The sequence below is a fragment of the Pelophylax lessonae genome (genome assembly GCF_965119305.1).
Source record: "Pelophylax lessonae genome assembly, chromosome: 2".
Lineage (NCBI taxonomy): Eukaryota > Metazoa > Chordata > Amphibia > Anura > Ranidae > Pelophylax > Pelophylax lessonae.
The window spans coordinates 380,264,613-380,284,738 of record NC_138769.1 but is presented as its reverse complement, the minus strand read 5'-3'; the positions used below and the strand labels follow the sequence as shown (position 1 = coordinate 380,284,738).

General features: G+C 42.1%; 1 protein-coding gene across 5 annotated transcripts in view; it reads left to right on the top strand.

The window, feature by feature from the left end:
• The window catches only part of BCAS3 (BCAS3 microtubule associated cell migration factor), a 1,702,410-nt gene that overhangs the window by 276,701 nt on the left and 1,405,583 nt on the right, over positions 1-20,126 (top strand). For all 5 annotated transcript variants that reach the window (XM_082245731.1, XM_082245733.1, XM_082245734.1 and 2 more), the window contains exon 10: positions 13,961-14,044. In XM_082245731.1, the coding sequence (XP_082101857.1) occupies positions 13,961-14,044 (84 nt within the window). The remainder of the gene's footprint in view (positions 1-13,960; positions 14,045-20,126) is intronic.

Genomic DNA, 20,126 nt, shown 5'->3' with positions numbered 1-20,126 from the left:
TGTATATCACGTCATTCCTTCCCTTTTCTAGCATTTTCTCCTTTTTATCACTTGGCGCTAATAACCAGTCATTTTTTTACAGCTCCGGCACATTTTTACATTTTGATATATTCATATGTATCTACTTCCTTACTTTGTTTTTTCACCCCCAGAATCCTCACTGCCTTTGTCTATTTTACTATTCAATCCATTTCTATGGTGATATATATCATTTGTTGGTCGTCCCATCAGGACGTTTTGGACACTAATATAGCCCTGGATCACCAGCATTCATACACTGCAACATGCTGGTTTTGAGGTAAATTACTATCATGGACCATATTCCCAGGTGGGGATTTCTCTTTTTTCTCCCCCCCCTTTGGTCCCACTACCCTACATACAGTTTGAGTCAACTATATTTTACGTCTACTACTTGTCATTCATTATGTACATTCTTTTTAGATATTCTATTGTGCATCCGCTCCTGAGGAAGTAGCATACAGGCTATGAAACGCGTCAAGCAAACTTTAATGCTAATATTTTACTGAATATACCCAGTTCATCTTTTAGGACATTTCAATTCTACGACTTATCCATCTGTTCAACCAACTTATTGTAATGTATTATATTGTACCACCATGTCCTTTGTTATTGATTTTGATCCATTTTGGTGATGTAATTCATTTTTCATCATGTCATCCCATTGTTTATATATGTGCTATAGGGCTATGTTAGGGCAGCTACAATAAACGTTGCTATTTTAATATATGACCCTTATGTATGGCCTATTTTATGCATTGCTTCTCATTTAAAGTCCCAACCCTCCTTTATTTCTAGTACTAGGCAGAAGTGCTAACCACTTAGCTACTGTGCTGCCCAAAGTAGCTAAACCCCTGGATTTCAGCTTTAATGTGGAAGAAAAGCCTAATTATAACTATAGCTATTGATAATCATGCCCCCCCCCCCTCCTACCACCTATCCTGCCTAACTTGTTTAAAAAAGATCGGTGTACTTACACACCTTCAATCCGGCACAGTCACACAATGCTGCAGCTTTGTCTCCCCTGTGTAAGGGAGCACTCAGTAATGGCTGTGAATTCCAGGAGCCGTGACATCACCCATAGGTTCCTATAGTCCAGCCATTGTCGGTTCTCCCTCCTCTCCCCTGCAGCAGCCACTCACTGACACAGGGGAGCCGGAGCTGCAGGATCATGTGACCGGAGCAGACTTAAAATAGGCTGGTACACACATCCCTTCTAATATAGGATAGGTAGGAGGAGGGGGGTGGGAACATTTTTAAGAATAGGTATAGTTAGGCTTTTTCTTCACTTTATCAAGCATTAAGACCATGGAGGTTTGATGTGTAGATGATACTAATGCTGGGGCTATATTATCACTCCCACAGAGTACTGACATTGAGACACACGTTTGTGGAGTGAGTGGTTGGGGCTAAGTGTGTGTCAGTACTTGGGTGTAAGTAGGAGTTAGTGCTTGGGGTAGGTGGGTATAAGTAGTTGGGGGTAGGTGGTTGTCCATGGTTGGGAATAGGTGGGTTTCAGTTTGAAATGTCAGTGGTTAGGGGTAGGTGGGTTTCAGTTTGGGGTGTCAGTTATTGAAGGTAGGTGGTTTTCAGTTTGGGGTGTCAGTGGTTGGGAGTACGTGGGTGTCAGTGGTTGGGCCCTAAAAGTTTAGTGTACAACGTAAAAGGCATTGTGTCTGGAGTTGGGCTTTAAATCTAGCAAATGGCTCTAGGGCCATAAAAAGAATCATTCCAATTACCTAAATTATTAGTATGCATGGACCCTAAAGCTTCCAACGGATTCCAAAATATGAGTGGAGATGTTAATTTTTCTCTTTTTTTTATTTGTGCTGTCTTTTGGCAGTTTATATCTATTTCCATTAGCTGTAAAAAGTGTTTGTTGTATAATTTCATGAGGATTAATGTAATTATGGTAGTTAATGTTAATCTTGATCTGTCAGCATTCTAAAAATCTGCATAAGGCACCTTCCCACTATTCTAAGCTGAACCAAAATTCACTGTGTTCAAAGTTCATCCCGCTCTTTTGTAAATATCAATTTCTCACCGAGTAATTAAATGTTGCATAAAAACTATCTCCCTAAATACTTTCAATTTTTCCTAATACGATTCTTAGAGGATGCATAAATAAATCAAAATAAGCATCAATTAAGTAGAGAAACATCCACTGTAAAATCCTCCAGTAAATCAAATATTTAACATTACATAGACAAAACTGGATCATTTGATTATATTTATTTAAATGTATTTGTGGTAATAGTGCCAGACCAAATCTCTTTTTTGCAACAAACATGAATCCTTAATGGATGTGTTTGGCTATTAAAAACCAAAGCCGCTCAGGCTGCAGTCAGAGTGGCACCCAGAAGATTATTAGGAGAGGGATAAGTATCTCAATTAAGCATTTTGTTTCATTTTGTGGGATAAAGTGTGTAACTCTTGTATACAATGTTGTATATCCTTTTGTTTGCACAGTTATTCCTAGATCTAAGTATGTCATAGTTTATGAAGTTTACATTTATTGCACGATGAACTACCTAATACTATTATTCGTTAAAACAAATGTTTATTAAAAAAGTTTTATTTCCTTCTTTAAATGGGCCACTTCATACATAAAATATCTGGGCATTCTTCTACCTAATAGGGTGGCCGACATCTTTCCACTTAATTTTCCTCCTCTTTTGATGGCTATTAAGAAAGATCTTGCGTCATGGCAGCACGGCCTTTTCTCTTGGTTTGGTCGTTGTAATGTAGTCAAGATGAATATAATACCTCACTTGCTTTGTCATTTCCAGGTCCTCCCAATACATATACCAAGTCCTTTCCTGTGAGCGGTTAACCGGGACCTTGTCACTTTCCTTTGGGCTCAGAAGCCTCCACGGCTTGCTCAGTCGATACTGTGATTTCTGAAATTTCTGGGGGGTTATTGCCCTTTCTGATGCTAGTCTTTATTACATGGCATGCCATCTGACTAGAGTGCTGGATTGGTGCCACCATGGTCCTCTGAAACAGTGGGTTCAGGTGGAGCAAACTCTTTCTGGGATTCAGTTGGATTTGGTGCCATGGTGTCTAGCAGGCTTGCCTACCCAGGTCCTCGCTCACCCCACGGTGGGGGATACCTTGCGGGTATGCGTCAAAGCGTTTCAGGACTTTTCCATGGCTCCGACTCCCTCTCCCATAGTTGGTAACCCTGCCTCCAGCCCTGGCCTACACGACCCTAGATTCCAGGATTTGAAAGCTGCTGGGTCATTTCAGGCTCGGCATTTTATTGCAAATGGACGATGGGTGACTAGACAGCAAATCATGGACGACCAGACTTATATGGGATTATCCTTCTGGCAAAAGCTACAGCTAGCCCACTACATCGGCTCCCTACCTTCCCCGGACTCATTCAGTAGACCCCTCACCTCATTCGAGCTTTCATGCCTTGAGGAATCTCCTTTGTGCCATGCGGTGTCTCAATCCTACCAATTGCTGATTTCCCCAGCTCCAGACTTCAGGCCCCCATACATTGCCAAGTAGTAACAGGACCTGGGCTTAAACTTCACGGATAAACAGGTGGAGAGAATTCTTCTGTTCTCTTATAAAACCTGGATCTGTGCTAAGCATCAGGAAGCAGGATTTAAGGTTTTGACCCAGTGGTAATATACACCATTGAAGATCCATAGGATGTTCCCCCCAGTGCTCAGACCTTTGTTGGAAATGTGGAGAGGAATCCAGTTCTCTTTTGCACACTTTCTGGTTCTGCCATCCTTTAAATTCATACTGGACAGAGATTCACAGCATAACCCAAAAATTCAATGACTGCAAGCTCCCAAAGGACTCTGCGTTCTTCCTTCTGCACCTCCGCTGCTTCTCAAGCAGGTCTACAGGCGATCTATTCTACCTCTCCTGCTTACTGCGGCAAAGAGCCGCATCCACTTTTTTGGAAACAGACACAGTCACCGTCTGTAGCCGTCTGATTGAAAAAAGTAGCCAAAATCAGTGAGATGGAGGACCTGGTGGCCACAGAAAAAGGCCTCTAGGAGAAATTCCTTAAAAAATGGTTTTACTGGCACAAATTTGTTTACTCTGAAGAGTACACAGAGCAGTTGAAGTAAATTCTGTTACCTGAACTATCTATGTTGGTGTGACTCTAGGCCCCTCCCCCCCCCTTGCTTCCTTATCCTCTCTCCCCCCCCCCTTTTTTTTTCCTTCTCTTTTTCTCTTCTGCTTTTTTCCCATTCTTCCTGCTTTGCCTTTTTACTTTTTGTTTCATTATATATCAAAGGTATTTACCTTGTACAAAATTCCAGAACCTTGGTACTCTGGGTCCTTTTTTTATACACCTTTCTGCCTCTTATGTGCAATGCAATGGCCTGCACTGTGTCAAACTTTTATTAAAAAAAACATGTTTCATTTTAGTATTGCCATAACTGTGGTTTTTGTACTTACCGAGTGTGTTGAAATAAAGTATTGAAAAAAAAAAAAAATAAACTTTTATCTCAATTATTTAAGTGTAATAAATCAAAACAGAATGAAATAGACTGACTTCTTAATAAAAAAAAAATAAAAAAAACCCCAATTAGAATAATGTTCATGCACTTTTTTCTGTAGCATTAAGTTATAGAACTTGAACAAAAATAATATTAAAACCCGCGCTAAATTAATGTGTACTATTCCTACCTGCAGCCGCTGTTCACTTAGGATAAGACCAAGAAAACAATGGGATATTTTAAAACAGCGCTAACAGGCGTATAAAGATAAATATAAAGTGCACTGAAAAATGTAAACTATATAATATAGTAATGATGATATTAGTAAAGTGCATCAGTAATAAAAAATATATAGTCATACAATCACTTAAATTATTTAAAGTGCAGAAAAATGTGACATATGATTATTTAAAGTGCAGGAACATGTATTAAATATAAAGTGCCAAATGTGCAAAAAGTGCAAAAAATATATAGTGCAGTCCAAAAATTGTATACAGTCCACTTGAATCAAATAAAGTGCTGAATATCGTGCTCCACACAAAAGTGCCAAGTGCTTCCAAAGAAACCTTTTGGGGATCCACTCACCAGACTTAGGAGAATTCTGAGCCTTATTTATATATATATATATATATATATCCAGCTACACCTCCAAATCAACCTCCAGCCTCAGATGCGGGATATTAAACAGCCTTGGTGTCCCCCAGGATATCAATAAGGATGAGCCTCCAATGTACCTTCAATCACCTCTAAAACTCCTCCATGCTTAGAATCTCAAACAAAAGGGGGAAGGAGCTGAAAATAGTGAAGCCCGTAGGGTGATTTTATTATAATAAATATTAAAAAGCTACTCACAAACATACGAAAAGTAACAGCGCTGTATACAGATCAGTGGTAACAATGAGCCGATACACTTCCGGGTACGCTGGCGGCGTGCTTTCAACGGTGGTTTGCGGAAGTGACGTAGTGTGACAAGTGTCTGCCAGGAAGTTACGTCGTCGCGTTTCGCCCACCTATCTTTGGGCGTCATCAAAGACAGACAAATCAGGTGCAGATGTGTAGGTAGAAGCAAATTCAGAATACAGGCTGGGTCGGTAACAGATCTGTGGAGCAGCAGCAAGGGGCACAGGCAGAAGCAAGGTCAGAGGCAGGCTGGGGTCAGTACGGGTGAAGTTCAGGAGTAGTCAAGACAAGCTGGGTCGGTAACAGTAGCCAGATGCAGAGTAACCGGTTGCAGGTATGCACGGGAACGCTGTAGACAAGACAGCACTGAAACATAGCCCAGGCTCAGTTTAAATAGCTTGCTTGGCGCCAATGCGAGCAACAGTTGCGCATGCATGGGTACAAATATGGTTGTGTGCGCATGCATGAGCATGTGCACATTTCCTAAGTGCAGGTAAAGGAATATGAATTAGCCTGTGTCTCTGCACAAGATGCCGTCCTGCCGTCTTATCTGCTGGCATGCACTTCCTGACAGCTGTCAATTTAGGAAGTGCTTTACACATTTATTGTACATTAACATCAGTCCCTGGCCTTAAGGAGCTTACAATCCAAGGTCCCTAACTCACATTCATACATACACATACTAGGGCCAATTTAGACAGGAGGCAATTTACCTACCAGCATGTCTTGTGTTGAGTGTGGGAGGAAACCAGAGTACTCAGTCGGTTCACACTAAGGCGACTCGACTCTGTACTACTTCGGGGGTGACTTGTGCATTGCCATGCACCACGACTTCGGAGCGACTTGCAGGGACTTCACTTAATGGAAGTCTATGCAAGTTGCTCCGAGGTCGCCCCAAAGTAGTACAGGACCCTTTTTCTAAGTCGGAGCGACCTGTGTCGCTCCTATTAGAACGGGTCCTGTAGCAGTCAATGGACCGCGAGGGAGCGCGACTTGTCAGGCTGACAAGTCGCCTGACAAGTTGCGCTAGTGTGGACCGGCACTCAGAAGAAACCCACGCAGGCGCAGGGAGAACTGTGATTGGAATTCAAACCAAAGACCCTAGTGCTGCTAGGTGGAAGTGATAACCAATTAGCCACAGTACCTGTCAACTATAACCCAGGTAGTAAAAATAATTCCCCATATATTCATTACCCGAAACACCGCCAAAGGCTGCTGTACCTAAGAAAGTATCACCTTGCCCATTCAGGTTGCAAGGTGAGAGTGTGTGTTTGAAGACCACACCCCGGACCCACTGGTACTCATCTTGCCAGTGCTCACTCTTCCTTTGGAGCTGGCACCAGAATCCCCAAAGTCTGTTGTTGTCATTAAGGGCATTAAGGGGAATGTTGAGCTGATTTACTCTATTATTTTATCATGTAACAGTTATCAGGCCTAGCAATTGCTAGCTAGACCTAAGCACTGTTACATGTGAGCAGATCACATGCTCCCCCATACTTGAAATCACTGTATGCAGAATGTGTCAAAACTTTAGCTGTTCATGACAACCAATCAGCTTTGTATCTTTAATTTTCAAAGTTTAACCGAACAAACTGAAGATAGGAATCTGATTGGATACTATACACAGCTGCTCCAGATTCTGCTTGCTCCAATTTTGATAAGTTCCCTCCTGAGTATTTTCACCAGTTGAAGCAGTAGAAGCCTCAGCAGCAGGGGAGCACTGTCAAAGTCCAAAATCCACAAAGGGACAGAGAGGTTAATTTACTAACTGCAAATATACTGTGCATTAGAAATGCACTTCAAGTGCAGTTGCTTTAGATCTGAGGGGAAGCTCAAACAAAAATGAGGGGAAGCTCTGCTTTCATCCAATGATGCAGTTTTTGTTATTTTCCTTGCATGGCCCCCTCAGATCTAGAACACCTGCACTTGCAATGCACAGATTATTTTACCTTTAGTAAATCCACCCCAATGTCTCTCTAAACCTTTTTATGGGCTGCCTTTATTACATTATTAGGATTTGCTATTCTTTTACCATTTACAAGTTCAACTCTCGAGCAATTTTCAAATTTTTTTCCCATACACGTTACAATCTACAGTCAGGTCCATAAAAATTTGGAACATCAACACAATTCTAGTCTTTTTGGCTCTATACACCAGCACAATGGATCTTAAATGAAACAAACAAGATGTGCTTTAACTGCAGACTTTCAGCTTTAATTTGAGGGTATTTACATCCAAATCTGGTGAACGGTGTAGGAATTACAACAGTTTGTATATGTGCCTCCCACTTTTTAAGGGACCAAAAGTAATGGGACAGATTAACAATCATAAATCAAACTTTCACTTTTTATTATTTGGTTCCAAATTCTTTGCAGTCAATTACAGCCTGAAGTCTGGAACGCATAGACATCACCAGACGCTGGGTTTCATCCCTGGTGATGCTCTGCCAGGCCTCTACTGCAACTGTCTTCAGTTCCTGCTTGTTTTTAGGGCATTTTCCCTTCAGTTTTGTCTTCAGCAAGTGAAATGCATGCTCAATCAGATTCAGGTCAGGTGATTAACTTGGCCATTGCATAACATTCCACTTCTTTCCCTTAAAAAACTCTTTGGTTGCTTTCGCAGTATGCTTTGGGTCATTGTCCATCTGCATTGTGAAGCGCCGTCCAATGAGTTCTGAAGCATTTGGCTGAATATGAGCAGATAATATTGCCCGAAACACTTCAGAATTCATCCTGCAAATTTTGTCAGCAGTCACATCATCAATAAATGCAAGAGAACCCGTTCCATTGGCAGCCATACATGCCCACGCCATGACACTACCACCACCATGCTTCACTGATGAGGTGGTATGCTTTGGATCATGAGCAGTTCCTTTCCTTCTCCATACTCTTCTCTTCCCATCACTCTGGTACAAGTTGATCTTGCTCTCATCTGTCCATAGGATGTTGTTCCAGAACCGTGAAGGCTTTTTTAGATGTTGTTTGGCAAACTCTAATCTGGCCTTCCTGTTTTTGAGGCTCACCAATGGTTTACTTCTTGTGGTGAACCCTCTGTATTCACTCTGGTGAAGTTTTCTCTTGATTGTTGACTTTGACACACATACACCTACCTCCTGGAGAGTGTTCTTTATCTGGCCAACTGTTGTTAAGGTTGTTTTCTTTACCAGGGAAAGAATTCTTCGGTTATCCACCACAGTTGTTTTCCGTTGTCTTCCGGGTCTTTTGGTGTTGCTGAGCTCACCGGTGCATTCTTTCTTTTTAAGGATGTTTCAAACAGTTGATTTGGTGACACCTAATGTTTTTGCTATCTCTCTGATGGGTTTGTTTTGTTTTTTTCAGCCTAATGATGGCTTGCTTCACTGATAGTGACAGCTCTTTGGATCTTATATTGAGAGTTGACAGCAACAGATTCCAAATGCAAATAGCACACTTGAAATTAACTCTGGACTTTTTATCTGCTCCTTGTAAATGGGATAATGAGGGAATAACACACACCTGACCATGTAACAGCTGAGCAGCCAATTGTCCCATTACTTTTGGTCCCTTAAAAAGTGGGAGGCACATATACAAACTGTTGTAATTCCTATACCTTTCACCTGATTTGGATGTAAATACCCTCAAATTAAGTTAAAGCACATCTTGTTTGTTTCATTCCAAATCCATTGTGGTGGTGTATAGAGCCAAAATGATTAGAATTGTGTCGATGTCCCAATGTTTATGGACCTGACTGTATATTTGTGGCTATAAAATTACTTAAAACTTCCAGAACAATATATGCTTCCTGAATGCAGAAGCCCTGTAGAATAAAAAGATGGTTATCTATAAGCTCAAAAAAAAATACGCTAAGATAAACTTTATTGCATACAAACACAATTGAATCCCCAATTTTTTTGTATAAAATAGAACATGAGGTTGTGTCACATAAATGGAAAACAAACTAAGTCAAGCCTCAAAACTGCATGTGTCTGTAAAATGGCAAGATATTATGATACCCAAATTATCAATAAGTGGCACTTTAAAGCTTTTACAGCAGGAGATCTACCTGAACAACATGAACAAGATCAAAAATCACTGGGGTTTGACGCCCATTTTTTAAAAGAAATTAAGTAGCAAGGCCAAACTAAATGGTAAGGAAACTTGGAAAAATGTAAGAAAACAAATGTCACTGTGAAAATATAAAGTTAGCCTACCTTCAAAGTGGACAGTGTCATTCAGTAGAACAGTGGACAGTGCCAGTAAAGCAGCGGATGGTGTCAGTCAGTAGAGCAGCGGATGGTGTCAGTCAGTAGAGCAGCGGATGGTGTCAGTCAGTAGAGCAGCGGATGGTGTCAGTCAGTAGAGCAGCAGATGGTGTCAGTCAGTACGGCAGCAGATGGTGTCAGTCAGTATGGCAGCGGATGGTGTCAGTCAGTAGTGCAGAGGGTAGTGTCCGTAGAGCAGTGGACGGTGTCAGTATTTTTTTTCAATTTTATTATTTTTTATTTTTTTAACAGCCCTGTTGGGGGGAATAGGTGTTGTCTAAACAAACCCTAAAACTTACTTTTGAGACAGAGAAAGTGATTGAGGATATTGTTCTTAAAGTGGTTGAAAAGGCAGAAGGTTTTTTTTTTATCTAAATGCATTCTATGCATTAAGATAACAAATCTTCTGTGTGCAGCAGCCTCCCTAAAACTTAACTGAGCCCATCTCTATCCAGCGATGTTGCAGGAAAAACTCGGCTACCCGGGACTCTCTTCCTCATTGACTGAGACAGCAGCAGAGCTCCATTGGCTCCCGCTGCTGTCAATCAAAATCAGTAAGCCAACACGGAGGAGAGAAGGGGTGGGGCCTAGCAGGGGCTCCCTGTCTGAATGGACACACGGAGCTGCTGCTCGGCTCAGATGCCTCCATAGCAAGCTGCTTGCTGTGGGGGTACTTTTCAGGAGGGAGAGGCCAGGAGAGCCAAAGAGGGACCCAAGAAGAGGGGGATCAGGGCTCCTCTGTCCAAAACCACTGTACACAGCAGGTAAGTATAACATGTTTGTTTTCTTTAAGCAAAAAAAAATTGACTTTAGAATCATTTTAATCTCTATCGCTGCAGCAATAGGTGGACATTCAGGTGTACAGAATGAATGAACAGGATTTGCTCTGCTCCGTGTTCATTCATAAACGGAAGCATAGTAAACACGGTTTACTAGCTTCAGTTATGAATGAACACAGTGAATGATCAGTATGATTAAAAAAAAAAGCGTCCAGGAAATGACATACTTACCTCCCCTTTCCTCCATTCTCCGTCCTGAAATAAACCCCCACAGCAGCTGGTGGCAGGGGGAGGAGGGGAAGCCAAAAGCTCTGCGGGGAACCAAGGGAGCACACAGGGAGAACTGGGTAGCAGAAGGAATGGTAACCTGGACAGAAGGGGCAGTGGGAGTGGCATCTACTGGAACCGAACACCCTGTATTTTTCCCCTGCAACAGCTGTATGCCAGTGGGAGCAAGAGGGGAAGAAGCTGGACTTCAGCTGCTGCCACCCTCCCTGTGCAGGTTCTGGGGTCAGCAAAGAAGAGACGCACTTTAACCGTCTCTTGCCCATGATTAACGGATTGCCAACCCCCACTAATTATTATTGTGGCACAATTGCTGACTGATACTGGAGCCGTGAGCTTGTTTTAAACCCTTTAGACTCTGCTGACCGCTCTTCCTGAAAGTGCTACCTACCTGGCTATTTTCCTGACCCCTAAACATAAATACTTTGTGAGGCACTGACTTGATACATGTATGCAATCTGGAGCTCTGACTTCACTATGAGTTTACAATGCTTGTTCTAGGTCAGTGACATGAAAATCATTTCTTTTAAAACCTCTATCCAAGAACAATTTCTGCTGCTTTTTTTGTTGTATCCCTCTCAGAGAGTTTTATCCTAAGGATGGGTTCACATCTGTGCGGTTTTTCTGCATCACGTTTTTATGCACACATTTTTAGGTGCACTGCCATTAAACTATATTAGAATGAGAGGTTTATGAAAGAAAATCAAAGATGTAGCATGCAGGATTTTGATGTGCTTTCATGAAAGCTCATGTTCCAATAGAGGTTAATGACAGTGCACCTAAAAATGAGTGTAAAACCTGCAAAAAAAATGCCCCCTCCTAACACCTATACTGAGTAACCTGTGTAAGAAAGATGTATATACCATATATTTACCTATTTTTCTAGGTCCCAGTCATGTGATCATCCCTGGGTCAGCCAGCATCCGCTGCCGAGCAGAGGAGAAACTGTGTGGGCTCCTTTGGCCTACCTGTTGTCAGTGCTTACTCCTCTCCCCTGCAGCTGCCACTGTCTGACACAGGTAAGGCGAATCGCGTGACCGGTGTGTAGCAGCCTGAAAATAGGTAAGTATATGCATTTTTCTTGCACAGGTTAGTTTGCTTCCAAAACATTATTCTTACTTTACAATTTTTTATTTTTATTTTATAAATTCAAAATATAATTTTAGCATTTTTCAAAGCTGAAATGTTTTAAATAAATGCATACGTTAACTGCATTTAAATGTTTTTTCTCAACAGTGGAGAAAGTATATGAAATAGGATGTCTACTGCAAGACTGTGTTTTGTCAAACCTGAAATGTACACATATGCAATATAGATTATCAGACATAAACGTCAACACAGGGTACAGGGAATCCTGTGATTGATGGCTTTCAATCTGGTGTACAGACTTGTCATTAATTATTTAGCAGTATTTATTTATAAGGCGCCAACATATTCCACAATGGGGTGGGGGTGAAAAATCAAGGCTTTTTACTATGACATTTCTCGATTTTCATTAAATTAGTAATGACAAAGTAGGTATGCAGAAACTGTGTTACATAAAGACTGTGAAGTCATGGGATGGCATCAATATAACATACATTTAAAAATTTTTTTCCTAAACATTCATGGATTTTATTTAATACCATGATTTAAACTAGCGCACAATAGAGGTTGGTTACTTTTTAAAATTATTTTCCAAGGTGATGCTGATTTACTAAAGAAGCTGAGAATCTGCATTGAACAAATTTTATGAATATTCACTCACTATCCCATTCTATTATTAGCAAATTAATGTTCACTTTTAATATCCAATCATGTGCAGATGAAATAAGTAAACAGTTGCATTTAATGACTGAATAATAAAATTGAACATTCGCACACCTTCTCGAGTGAAGATTATCAACTCCTTTAGTAAATCATCCCAATTGTGTTTTGTGCTTTTTTTTTTTTACTTATGTTACTTTTTTCCTTTTACCTTGCTATCTAGAAACCACTTATGCTTGAAAACTAACACCTATCTGAGGCATGAAAAAATGTCCTAATGCATTGAGTTTGAATTAGTTAGCAACACAATAACATTTTCTTATGTTTTTGCACTTGTGTTTCTATAAAGAGTTCTCAAGGGTGGCTTGTAATTTGATTCCAGAAATATTAGTGATTTGCCAATTTGCACAGGGAAAGACTAGTTTAGGTGGTTGTAATGTATTCTTTGCATTAAGGTAAAAAAAAAACTTTATAGGTCACATACCCCTTAGCCCCCCAAATACTCACCTGAACTCGATCTAGATCCAGGACTTTGCACGTCTGCAGCAGCTCTTCTCCCCTCTCCCAGCTCCCACATGCTTGGCTGAGAGCAGAGGGAGCCATCGGCTCCGCTGGCTGTCATTTCAAACCTGTCAGCATTGAGCGGGGGGCAGGGCTGAGCCTGGATGTGTCTGAATAGAGGCATACAGCCAGGCTCGGGATCGAGCATGTACGAGTGCCCCCAATGGGAAGCCGTCGGGGGGAGGGCCAGGAGCGCCTGCGAGGGACCCAAGAACAGAAGGTTCGAGGCTGCTCTGTGAAAAAACATTATTTTTAAAAAATAAAAACCAAAGCTGTACAATCACTTTTTTTTTTTTTTAATGTTAACTTTATTGATATTCAATAAAATGTACAATCACTTTTAATCTGGTATCATGGTATAAAGACCACATTTTGTTGGAAACTTGAGGCAGCAGAAGAGATTATTCAGTGGCTTTGTTCAGTTTTAAAGGTAATTATTATATGACCAGATTTTTCATTCTGTCCTTCTAATAGTCAAAATGAATGCCTCCTGTAATTAGGTTGACTGTACAGTATCCCGTAAGAGCCAATGATGCAACCTTGAGCATCATTTGCAACAGCTAAAGCTGAAAATCAGGCAGAAAAATGTTAATTCAAATATGTTCATCAATAAATGTAAATGTGGCATTGACATCATCCCTGGGCTCGTTATAAACTGTGCAAGGAGAAAAGCTGTGGGTGGATCCCAGCAGGTCCATCTACTACAGGTTGTCTGCAGAAAACTACACAAGGCCAAATATACGACCAGTCACCATGCACAAGGAGAGAGAGCAGCAGTGACTGGTCTTGCTGGCTGCTGAATACGATAGCCAGCAGAAGTAATTCCTTCACCCACACCGTTTAGCGTGAATGGGGTAATCCAGCCATCCATTGGCTAAATTTGAGAAATCTAAAGGTGTATGACTTTCTTTACTGCTTCTTGTAGGTTAGTGTTAGCTAACATTTGTGTTGTATCTTTGCAGCTTATCCGGTGCCATCAGTCTCGTGGAGGAGCATGTGGAGACAACATTCAGTCTTATACTGCCACTGTCATTAGCGCTGCCAAAGTAAGTGTGGAATAAAGACTGTTGTGTAGTTCTACTTTAGTGACTGAACCATAAAAGTCAACTCTTTTTTTCACATTTTGTTGCTTCACATTCTTCTGGGAGCCCAGAATGGTTTGATGGTGTACACCTTGGGTAAGAGGGTGACTATGATACCTTAGACTCACAAGAAATGCGATGAACTCGGGGAGTCTGCAGGGGAGAACACTGGAGTTGGAGCTGGGCTTTAAATGTTTATTCTTTAACCGCTTACGGACCACCCGCCTCAGATATACTGTGGCAGGCTGGCCCTCCTGCCCGATCCGACGTAGGGCTATGTTGGTCGAGTGCCTGCTCCCGCCCCCACCCGGCAGCGGGGACTCCGATGCACGGGGCAGGCGGCTCCGATTGCCGCCTAGCACCCGCGATCGCTCCCCGCTGAGAGAGAGGAACGGTCAGCTTTTGTAAACACAGCTGACCGTTCTTCTCTCTGGAATGATCACAGAGTGCCTCTATGGTCACTCCATAAGCCCCGCCCCCATACAGTTAGAATCACTCCCCCCCTAAGCTCACATTTAACCCCTTGATCACCCACTGTGTTAACCCCTTCCCTGCCAGTGTCATTATTACAGTAACAGTGCATATTTTTAGCACTGATTACTGTAGTAATGTCACTGGTCCCCCCCAAAAGTGTCAAAAATCTCAGTTAGGGGTCCGATCTGTCCGCCACATTGTCGCAGTCCCGCAAAAAATCGCAGATCGCCGCCATTACCAGTAAATGAAAAAAAAAACAATAAAAATGACATAGATCTTTCCCGTAGTTAGTAGATGCGATCACTTTTGCGCAAACCAATCAAAATATGCTTATTGCAATTTTTCTTTTACCAAAAATATGTAGCAGAAAACAAATTGGCCTAAAATGTTAAAAAATTTTGATTTTTAAATTTTATTTTTGTTAATGTCAAATAGCAGAAAGTGAAAAAAAAAACAAACTGTTTTTATAGTTCCCTATACTATAACTTTTTATTGAAAAGCAGATATTTATTTTTTTGGGTATTGGGTAATAATATGGTGTAGGCAGAGTCAAAGATGATTGGCACTAGCTTTCATTTTGTTAACATGGTAGCTGCATACAAGGTTTTATTTTTTACTTTACAAGTATTAGCAATTACATGTGATGTATTTAATACTGATTTATTTTAAAACTAAGCTTTTTTTGTAACTTTCTAAGTGAATGTTATCAACCAACATACTATATCTTGCCCCGATAGCGGCCGAGTGAGGGAGAGTATCATTTACCACTGTATATATGCCCACGCGTGACTCTATAGTCACGTGGTCTGCAGGAAAAAAAAGGTGGAAATGAAGAGCTTAGAAGGGAACTGAAATATGATCATGCTCAGTAGAGGACACCAGTTGGTCTATACAATTTCAGCCTGCAATGGGGACACATAGAAGAAGGGAGGGACTGCTGAAGGCAGGATCAACCAGATATTTTTTACTCTACACAAAACAAATGCTTTAGTGTCTTTGTGAGTATGCACACACTTTTATACAGTATAGTATGTAATGAGAGTTTTTTATAGTCTGGATTTAATGACACTAGTTTAAACTCGAGAGCAGAAATTATAAAATTTGGTTTCAAACAATGTTACTCTGCAAGCTAAGGTTTGTAGTAAATGCCACAGAATAAAGTTACTTTAAAGCAGTAGTAAAGTCTCCTATTTAATGTGATATAATGGACCACCCCTGCAGGTTTATATCATAATGTACTGGTATGCACTGAATACTAGTACATTATGACAGACTTACCTACAAACTGAGCCCTCCAGCGCTGCGCTGTCGCAGCTCCCCATCACTTCCATCTTCACCCTGTCTTCCTTCCGGGTTCTGAATCCTCAGCCACTTGAATTGCCAGGCAGCAGTGATGGCACTCCCATGCATGGGCATTGGAGTCACATGACTGCGGCATGCAGAGCAGGCCATAGATGTGGTCTGAACTGCGCATGTTCGGCTCAGATCACATTACCCACTGACAGGCAGAGGGGAGATGTATGACAGAAGAGACCTCTTGGGTCTCTTCTGTTATAAAAGCCCTGCCTGTCAGTGAATTTTGCATTTCCTAAGTTTACTACCACTAAGGGCCTTGTAAGTCTGTTCAATGACAAGCCACTATTTACTTTTTTTAATGTTTTTATTAAAGGGTTTCACCAAAGCATACAGATAGTACAGTTATCGTAACAGCCAGAACTGAGATAGATGATGTTGTAAATGTATAGTGATACTGAAAAATCTTAAAAGATGGCAATTGAAGTAGCATTTACATGTTATACAATTCACTATGATCACTGCTGCCCATAGGGGAAACATCTTATGCAGTAGAGAGTTAGGTGGAAAAAAACATATTCATATGGGGCAGGGGAAATTTTAAAAGTAGGGACTGTTAAGTGTCTACAGTATCTAATTGCTTAACATGGAACTAGGGGACATTCAGGTGCAGTACTTGTGAATGGATAGTCATATAAGGTACAGGCAGAAAAGGGAGGACCACCAGGAAAGGAATCAAGGTGAGGGAGCGAAGAAGATGGAACAGGACAATAAAAAAGGTAGGGAGAGGGTTTGGTGAAAGATACCAGAGAAGGAGGGCATGGCCTTCGCAAGACTGAGGTAGAGATCTTTCTCATCTGTATTCCATGTTCTCAAAATTGTTCCCAATAGAGCAATCTTAATGTGTGTACTTCTGATTTATTGCTGAGGTGAGGTTTTCTATAGCCTGTATATGATTCATGCTGACAAACCATTGAGTCAGCATTGCCACTCTTTGCTTTTGCTGAACTAGTGGCCAAGTTATAGCCACTCTCCTATACATACATCTCATACACAACCACAGATTTAGTCTGCTCTTGTCTTTTATATTTGTTTGACACTTGAATGAAAATTGAATAAGCAAGTCATAATATCTGCCATCACATTTCCATTTTAGCTTGTATTCATAGTTAGTCTGGTTGAAAAAAGAATCCATCCATTTCAACCTACAGTTCAGCACCCTATGTATGTTGCAGTGGATGGAGAGTAAAGGTGTAGTTATTTTAAAGCTATTAAACACTTCTCCTATAATACAGCATCTTGGATAAAATTTATTATTTATTTGCTTACATACATCAAGTTATACTTCTAGGGCAGGGGTGGGGAACCTTTTTTCTACCAAGGGCCATTTGGATATTTGTAACATCATTCGGGGGCCGTACAAAATGTATGCATAAATGTAATAGGCATTGCTTTGCGGCAAAAAACGCTATAAAAAATTGCGTGACTTTGAGGTCACAAAAGTGTGAAAGGGGCCTTCAGTAATCAAGGTATAGTGTGCCCCCTTTCAATGCAGAGTGACCACAGCGTGCCCCCTTTCAATGCAGACTGACCACAGCATGCCCCCCTTTCAATGCAGACTGACCACAGCGTGCCCCCCTATCAATGCAGACTGACCACAGCGTGCCCCCCTTTCAATGCAGACTGACCACAGCGTGCCCCCCTTTCAATGCAGACTGACCACAGCATGCCCCCTTTCAATGCAGACTGACCACAGCCTGCCCCCTTTCAATGCAGACTGACCACAGCGTGCCCCCTTTTTCAATGCAGACTGACCACAGCGTTCCCCCCTTTCAATGCTGACTGACCACAGCGTGCCCCCTTTCAATGCAGAGTGACCACAGCGTGCCCCCTTTCAATGCAGAGTGACCACAGCGTGCCCCCTTTCATTGCAGAGCGACCACAGCGTGCCCATTTCAATGCGGAGTGACCACAGCGTGCCCCCTTTCAGTGCGGAGTGACCACAGCGTGCCCCCTTTCAGTGCGGAGTGACCACAGCGTGCCCCCTTTCAATGCGGAGTGAGTGACCACAGGGTGCCCCCTTTCAATGCGAGTGACCACAGCGTGCCCCCTTTCAATGCAGACTAACCACAGTGTGCCCCCCTTTCAATGCAGACTGACCACAGCGTGCCCCCCATTCAATGCAGACTGACCACAGCGTGCCCCCTTTCAATGCAGACTGACCACAGCGTGCCCCCTTTCAATGCAGACTGACCACAGCGTGCCCCCCTTTCAATGCAGACTGACCACAGCGTGCCCCCTTTCAGTGCAGAGTGACCACAGCATGCCCCCTTTCAATGCAGAGTGACCACAGCGTGCCCCCTTTCAATGCAGAGTGACCACAGCGTGCCCCCTTTCAATGCAGAGTGACCACAGCGTGCCCCCTTTCAATGCGGAGTGACCACAGCGTGCCCCCTTTCAATGCGGAGTGACCACAGCATGCCCCCTTTCAATGCGGAGTGACCACAGCGTGCCCCCTTTCAATGCGGAGTGACCACAGCGTGCCCCCTTTCAATGCGGAGTGACCACAGCGTCCACCCTTTTAATGCGGAGTGACCACAGCGTGCCCCCTTTCAATGTGGAGTGAGTTACCACAGCGTGCCCACTTTCAATGCAGAGGGACCACAGCGTGCCCCCTTTCAATGCGGAGTGAGTGACCACAGCGTGCCCCCTTTCAATGCGGAGTGATTGACCACAGCGTACCCAATTTCAATGCAGAGTGATTGACCACAATGCAGAGTGAACAGCGTGCCAAGCCCCGGTGCACTTGACTTACCTGTTGTAGCGGCGGCTTCCTCTCTTCAGTCCCCGCGTCTCTTCGAGTCCTCCCGCGTCCCGCCTCCTCCTCGGCCAATGACATTGGCCAAGGAGGAGGAGGATCCATGAGACATTTCATTCGCTATTGTCACACAAATGGGCGGGCAGAGCGGTGCGCCTTGGGTCCACCCTTTTTGGAGATTCAGTGTCGGGACGGAGCCATTGGCTCCTTCTGACACAGCGGCACGGGAGGGGGCGGATTGCAACGATTGTGCGGGCTGGACAGAAGGATCGTGCGGGCCGCAGGTTCCCCACCCCTGTTCTAGGGTCAGATCCATACGAGATATACTCTGATTAGTTGCTCTGGGTTATTGGATTTATAAATCAAAAAGAAGATCCTTAGGTGGAGTTTTATTTCATTCCCCTGAAGAAGTGAGATCTATAACAGTTACAATACCTACTGTAGCAATAGGCTGACCATGCCTGACATACAAATTAGCATATACTGCGGACTCTTTTACTAAGGAGTCTGCCAACAATGCTAAGATAGATCTTAAAAAATATGACCACTGCTGCTGATAAAGATTTTTAGCAATAGATTTTTTTGAAGACCACATACAGTATATAAATGTCTACAATGATGGGCACCTACTAGAGCAGACATACTAGGTCTGCTGCTGATATGAGCAAGCTGCATTGCATTTTTTTGGTTGTTTTAGAATCTCTCCACTGCGTTTTAATAGTGGAAACCATTTTGATTAAGCCTTTGATACTGCATGTGGCCTTTTTAATATGGTGACAGACTTTACATAGTCAGTAAGGCTGGAGAAAAAAAAAACAGTATGTGTTTATGTCAATAGTAAAGTGGATCGTTAAGTTGCCCATCTAATAGTATTTTTAAACTATCGACGCTCCCTGCTGATACCTCTGCTTGTGGAAGAGAATTCCACATCCTTGCTGCTCTGACAGTAAAGAACCCTCTACACAGATTAAGGTTAAACCGCTTCTCTTCCAATTTTATGGAGTGGCTGCTTGTCTTTTTAAACTTCCTTTCTTTTTTTTTTTTTTGTTTAATAACAGTTTATTGAGAACAAAAGGTAATACAGGAACAATTACATCACTCACAAACAAAAAAAAGTCCACAACAAATATGGATGGACAATGAATAAAGCAGAACAAAAACATTGCGTGTCATAAGCAATATTATTGAGTCTTGGCGAATGCCACCTTAACCACTTTAAGACCGGAGGATTTTCCTGCTTAACGTCCAGGCCACTTTTTTTAACTTGGCACTGCAAGACTTTAACTGACAATTGCGTGGTCATGCAACGCTGCACCCAAATTAAATTTACGTCCTTTTTTTCCCACAAACAGAGCTTTCTTTTGGTGGTATTTGATCACCTCTGCGCTTTTCATTTTTTGCGATATTAATAAAAGAAGAGCGTAAAAATTGACATTTTCTCCTTTGACAGTTAAAAAATAT